A 7,196-nucleotide genomic window follows, 5' to 3' on the forward strand; every position below is an offset into this window, starting at 1 on the left:
GTAACTGAAGTGGGGGGGGGAAGGGGGGGTGTTCAACAAAAAGCGCATTCTCTTCAGAGCTAACCATAGTAACTAGATCTACTAAATCTAACTATCTAGACTACCTAGAAAACAGAATAGCAACACCCACGGAAACTTTTGCACGAGTAAACATCACTCACAGATTGTCCAGAATAAATAGACATATATTATATAATAGGAAGTTATATTCAATCTTATGGGATTTTTAAACTGCACACCTAACTTAACTAATTAAAAATCGTTTTCAGTCATTTAAATAAAGCTGACATAAAATAAAATATAAATATTGGATGAAAAATATTTACTTAAAAACTTGAAAAGTCAGAAAACCTTGCCTTGGCAACTAACTGAAATAAAATATGTTTAGGCTGAAGTACTAAAATTACTAAAACTGAAATGACAATAAATTTAAATATTTAAAAGGGAAAAAAACTAATAAAATGACAAGCACACACACAAAAAGTCTCTAAACTTAAACTAAAATTCAAATGAAAACTGAGAACGTAAAAAACACAAAATATAAATAAATACTATTATGTAAATAATACCAAAATAACACCGAAGAAAACACCACTGACAGTTTCTTCAAAAAAATGTAAAGAAAATGCTAAACAAATTATGTAATAAAAAAAATGGCATATGTATTGTGTTCTTGAGTTTTTATATTGTTAATTAAAACTATTAAAAATATTTTTTGTTGATTGACATAAAACTGAAATAAAATGAAATACAAAAATTAGATAAAACTCCAATTTAAAAATTAGAAATACTGCATTGGCAAAAAAAAAAAAAAAGGTATACATAGGTAAATCATAATTTCCTAAAGTAAAACTTAGACTTTAGGTTGCAGGACATTTTGAAAAAAGAGATCTATCAAGAGTTTTCAGTAATTAAATTACTGTGTACAATGTAAATTCAAAATTGTATAAATAATATAATAGTATGTAAATAATACTAAAATAACACCGGTGTTCTCCAGAAATGCCAGCAATACTGTAAGTGTGACAGTAATGACGTCGCTGTATGGTACGCAGAAGCAGGCCAGACAAATAAAGCACGAAACCTCTCTGAGCACTGACTGTATATATTTAGATTTCAGGCCACGGGGTTTCCTCCCTTCTTGGTCTTTGTTGTACATCAGTTCTATCTCTCTTCCCTATTTTTTGCTTCATAACCTTCATGTATTCCATGTCTTATGTTACTTTTCTGTCTATCCCCAGCTACCTCATGGCCCTCCCCCTCTTCAACCCACTTAGCATCTCTAGAGGATTGTGGGATGGTACCCATGGCCAATGCCTCATACAGACACAAATCTCCTGAGTGTCTGAATGATGTGTTTAAAACTCAAGCACCTGTGCACAAACACTCTCAAACACACACTGGGCACATACACAAACTCCCAAAACGTTAACACCCCTTTTACGTCATTTTTACACTGGTGCAAATGTTTCGGAGGGTAAGATTCAAGTCTCCTCATGGACATCTGGGGTTGTGTGTGTGTGATTTGATAGCCAGAACATTTCTGTTGTGTTAAGCAGCTTTAAAACAGAGCTCTGATCAATAATGTAAAAGCCGAGAACAATAACACATACATGAGAAAACCTGCCTTGACCTGGACACGCTAATATCATGCACTATCCAGCCTGTGCAATGACAAGCTAATATTGGATCTCACAGTCTGAAACCAGGTGAAACTAAAGTAAGTAATTGAATGTGCTCCTTTAGGCACGTTTTAGCTCTAAACCCTAGCGAGCTTTCTACATAGAAAGCATTTTAAGGCATCATAGAAGTGCTTTTGATGTCAAAGATCTCCTTTCACTAACATTTTAAGGCAGTATTGCAGTATTCTTCACAAAGGAAGCAATCCCAGAAAGACCTGCAACAAACTCAAGATGCCAGATGTAAGAGAAGTTATGGTTATAATTACTTATATTTTATACAATGCCGCAAAATATCATAAAAACTTTCAATACACCCAGAACAGCATAGCAATCCCCTAGCAACGCCCTTGCAAACATACAGAGCACCCAGTCAACCACTTAGCAACACCCTAACAATCAATCAGAACACTGTAGCAACATCCTAGAAAACACCCATAAAGCCACGCAACCACTTAGCAACAGCTTAACAAACATTCAGAACACTGTTGCAAAGACCTAACAACATCCTAGAAAACACCCAGCAAGCCTACAACCACCTAAAACCTATTGCGCTCTAGCAAACACCTAGCAACATCCTAGCAAACACTCAAAACCCCCTAGTAAACAATGAGAACACTCTAGCAAACACACAGAATGCCCTTAGCAAACGCAGCACCCTAGTAAAAACTCGGAACACCCTAGCAATGCTCTACCAAAGATTTAGGACACCCTAGCAACCACCAAGCAATGCCCTAGCAAACATTCAGAACACTGTAGCACTAGCAACCACCTAGCAACATCCTAGAAAACACCCAGAAATCCTAGCATCCACCTACCAACACCCTAAACACTAAGAACACTCTAACAAACACACACAGCAATGCCCTAGCAAACATTCAGAATGCTGACTGTAGCACTAGCAACCACCTAGCAACATCCTAGAAAACACCCAGAAATCCTAGCAACCACCTAGCAACACCCTAGTAAACACTAAGAATACGCTAACAAACACACATAGCAATGCCCTAGCAAACATTCAGAACGCTGACTGTAGCACTAGCAACCACCTAGCAACACCCTAGTAAACAATAAGAACACTAACAAACGCACACAGCAATGCTCTAGCAAACCCTCAGAACCCTGTTTGCAAACACCTAGCAAAAACCCAGAACACCCTAGCAACGCCCTAACAAAGATTTAGGGCACCCTAGCAACCACCCAGCAACGCCCTAGAAACCACCTAGCAAACACTTAGAACCACCTAGCAATGCTCTAACAAATACTTGTAACTCCCTGTCTATAATAATAAATGCAGCAAATTGCTTGGAAGAACATCTGCTGAAACGATTACTGTGATGTAAGAATGTTTTTATAAGCAGCGTCGCACTCAAATTGCACTATTCTTATTTTTAGTTTTATGAACAGATACCAACATGCTGCACTGATGATCTGTTTCTTTTTCTCAAGGGTCTGAGGAAATCGAAGGGCTTCTACTTTGGATTGGACCTGTCCCAATAACACTACAACTAAACCACCCACCACCCTGGACTCGTACTACTACTAAACCTCTCCAAAAGAGAGGGAACACCAGATCGCAAAGATAAGAAGGTGGAGTGCTAAAGAGAATGAGCGTGGGTCGGATCGGTCGCTACAGCATCGTGTCGACGGAGGAGGACGGTCTGCGCTTGACGACCATGCACGGTGGAGGGATGAATGGATACGGCAACGGCAAAATCCACACTCTGCGGAAATGTCGCAACCGTTTTGTGAAGAAAAACGGACAGTGCAATGTGCAGTTCACCAACATGGACGAGAAGTCCCTGCGCTACCTGGCGGACATATTCACCACTTGTGTGGACATCCGCTGGCGCTACATGCTACTTGTTTTCACGCTAGTCTTCGTGATTTCTTGGTTAGCATTCGGCTTGGCATTTTGGGTCATCGCGCTTCTTCACGGTGACTTGGACAATCCGGCAGGGGACGATAACTTCACGCCCTGCGTGCTGCAAGTAAATGGCTTCATCGCGGCGTTCCTGTTCTCCATCGAGACGCAAACGACCATCGGTTACGGTTTCCGCTGCGTGACGGAAGAATGTCCTCTCGCGGTGTTTCTTGTGGTCTTCCAGTCCATCGTGGGCAGCATCATCGACTGCTTCATGATCGGCGCAATCATGGCCAAAATGGCACGTCCCAAGAAGCGAGCGCAGACTCTACTGTTCTCGCAAAACGCCATCATCACAATGCGTGACGGAAAACTGTGCTTGATGTGGCGGGTGGGGAACTTGCGAAAGAGTCACATCGTTGAGGCGCATGTCCGAGCGCAGCTCATCAAGCCGCGGGTTACGGCTGAAGGCGAGTACATCCCACTCGACCAGCTAGACATTAATGTTGGTTTCGACAAAGGACTCGACCGCATCTTCCTCGTCTCGCCAATCACCATCCTGCATCAAATTGACCAGGAGAGCCCTCTGTTCGGCATCAGCAAGCAGGACCTCGAAACGGCGGATTTTGAGATCGTGGTCATCTTGGAGGGAATGGTGGAGGCCACGGCCATGACGGCGCAGGCGCGAAGCTCCTACTTGGCTAGTGAGATCCTCTGGGGGCATCGATTCGAGCCGGTGCTGTTCGAGGAAAAGAACCAATACAAGGTTGATTACTCACACTTCCACAAGACGTACGAGGTACCGTCCACCCCGCGCTGCAGTGCCAAGGACATGATGGAAAACAAGTACCTGGTGGTGCCCAGCGCCAACTCCTTCTGCTACGAGAACGAGCTAGCGATCCTGAGCCACGAAGAGGAGGAGGACAACAGTCCGGAAAGGATAAAGCCAGAGCGAGCAATGAGCCTCAGCCCAGAGAGAACCCCTCGACATGATTTCGAGCGACTGCAGAACCCTCGCTGCACGGAGCAAAGGTCATACCGCAGGGAATCGGAGATATGAACCTTTACTATGACCTTTTTGATACTCAAATTTTGTGTCGTGTTCTGGAGATACTGGAGCTTCTACAATGCAGAACAATGCAAAGTGCCATATGGAGAGAGTGAGCGCGTGAATGAGCGAAAAACAAAAGGGTGAATGTGTGAAAGCTGGAGGGACGCTTGGCAGAACATTCGAAGAAAGAGAAGGGCAGTAGGAATCTTTTTATCCTGCACGGAAAACTTGAATCTTTTCCTCATTTTGTTTCATGAAAATAGTTTAGATGTTAAACTCTTCATTCTTAAATGGACAGTTCACCCAAAAATGTATATTCTGTCTTCACTTACTCGCCCTCATGCGGTTCCAAAACTGTATGACTTACTTTCTTCTGTGGATATATATATTTTTTTTTTAAAGAAAGGTTTTTATTTTTCTAAATAAAATATTTAAGTGCATATATATATATATATATATATATATATATATACACACACAAATATACAAATATATATATATATAATATTTAAGTATATATATGTGTGTGTGTATATATTTGTAAAAACATTTTGAAATTGTAATAAATTATTTAATTATATTAAAATTATATATACGATTATTCATTAATTTATTATTTATTTATTAAAAAAACAATAAACGTACATAATATATATAAAATAAAGTAATTTATTATTATATTTTCTATGTTTATAAATGTAAAAAAAATTATATTACATATTTAAAATGTGCATTTCACAATAAACAAATAAATAAATAACAGCATACACGTTTGAAACAACATGAGGGAGTGAAAACAATGACAAAATAATGAAAACAATTTTGGTGCACTATTCCTTTAATGTGTAAATATTTCTGCATAGATACAAGGTTTTGTGTGTGGTATTAATTTCTAGCAAGAGAAAAGCAAAGACAATGTTACCTATACAAAGAAAGAAATGAGTACTTTTATTTTTGCATTCAATCCAAGCACAAATGACAAGCAATGTTGGGTCACACTATCCCTGGAGAACTACACACACATTGATCAGTGAGACATGTTAAATTCCCCTTTACAACTGCACTACCTAGACAGACCAAGTGAACAATGTGAGCACCTGAGTGTGAATCTGTGTGTGTGTGTGTGTGTGTGTGTTTGTGTTTTGTGCAGCTGAGCACAATGCCTCATGTGAGACGCACAAGGAGATGGTTAAATGGCAAGCACTCCTAAAACGACGACAACATGCTCTTGCATATATGTTATATAGATATTTACAGCAAAATAGAGATATGTATTTAGCTAGATAGATATATAATGTAGACATTATCAGTTTGCGCCACGTAACCTAATATAGCAGCAGATCTTCAGAAAACTCAACGGGGAAAATCATCTTATTTGAACTATTTAGATACTTCATCTTTTGTCCCCGAGGCTCTGACAGAAATGCCTGATGCCTGAAAACTCTGTGTGAATCCGGAAACTTCCCTTCAAATGTCGTATTTTAATACATTTACCTCTGTCTTAATATATTTCAAATTTCTGCTGAACTTTTCATAAACAGAATGGGATTCAAGAATGACAACATTTTTGCATTTCAATATATATATATATATATAAACACAAGATATTACATTTGAAATGTAAAGAATAAGAATGATAACGTATTTAAATATTCACTGATCTATGCACACTGTCTGAGTATTTAGTACAATTCATCATCCTCTCTTTTCTATTATTACGACAAACACCTCACTTGAAGCATTTTAGCAATTCATATAAGGAATGTTTCAGGTTAAATAAAGCTGTAAATTATCAAAGAAAATAATTTAATCAGCATTCAATTTAAAAGCAAACAAAAGTCATGTTTACAGTAATGCACTAAAAGTTACGGTAAAAAACAGCAGCTGTGGTTGCCGGAATTTTACCGTAAAAAATATGGTAGCAACGTTTTAGGTTTTACAGTTTTAACTTCAATTTACAGTTAAATACAGTAATTTCATTAACTGATATAATGTTAATATACCAACCTATTGAAGTACTGAAATCTGTTTTATAGCTTTGTAATGCACTGATAACCACCAAAAGCAGACGGTGATGAGAGTCACACGATGAACCAAAGCCCATCACAAGCAGCTTTTAAATAATAACATATATAGAAGGTGCACAGTGTCATTCACACAAACACTAAACACCATCACGGTAACACACATGAAACTGAAATAATGCAATAAACATTCATTTAACAACATTAGATGTCACACACAACCCTAATATACAAAACTGATAAGAAGAAACATAGTTATTTCAAGAAAAAAACATCAAATTTGAAATGTAACGCAGGGAATTCTGGGAATGTCAATTTACGGTTATTCACTGTAAATTATACAGTCTTTTTCACTTCCAAAAACGGTATACTACCGTAAAATGTATGTCCAATACATGTAATGTCCAATACAGTTTTTCACCGTATATAGTAGGGGAATTTACAGTTAACCAACCATCATTTAACAGGTTTAACAGGTCTTTTACCGTTAAATTCACGGTCATTTTTTACAGTGTATGACAGTGTTTTTGTTTCGAAACCTAATAAGCTGTCTACGTACGGAGACTTTCAGGTGCTGC

At 38.4% G+C, this 7,196-nt stretch overlaps 1 protein-coding gene across 2 annotated transcripts in view; it reads left to right on the forward strand.

Moving 5' to 3' along the window:
• Positions 1–4,746, forward strand: part of LOC107556644 (ATP-sensitive inward rectifier potassium channel 12-like) — a 9,936-nt gene extending 5,190 nt beyond the window's left edge. Inside the window, exons 1-2 of one of the 2 annotated variants that reach the window (XM_016239780.1) lie at positions 1,862–1,922; positions 3,129–4,746. In XM_016239780.1, the coding sequence (XP_016095266.1) occupies positions 3,287–4,603 (1,317 nt within the window). In that variant the 5' untranslated portion in view covers positions 1,862–1,922; positions 3,129–3,286 and the 3' untranslated portion in view covers positions 4,604–4,746. Of the gene's footprint in view, positions 1–1,861; positions 1,923–3,128 lie in introns of those variants that run through there. The other variant, XM_016239778.1, reaches the window with a different exon arrangement.
• Positions 4,747–7,196: the final 2,450 nt, after the last annotated feature.

The sequence above is a fragment of the Sinocyclocheilus grahami genome, unplaced genomic scaffold, assembly GCF_001515645.1.
Source record: "Sinocyclocheilus grahami isolate Dianchi unplaced genomic scaffold, SAMN03320097.WGS_v1.1 scaffold575.1, whole genome shotgun sequence".
Lineage (NCBI taxonomy): Eukaryota > Metazoa > Chordata > Actinopteri > Cypriniformes > Cyprinidae > Sinocyclocheilus > Sinocyclocheilus grahami.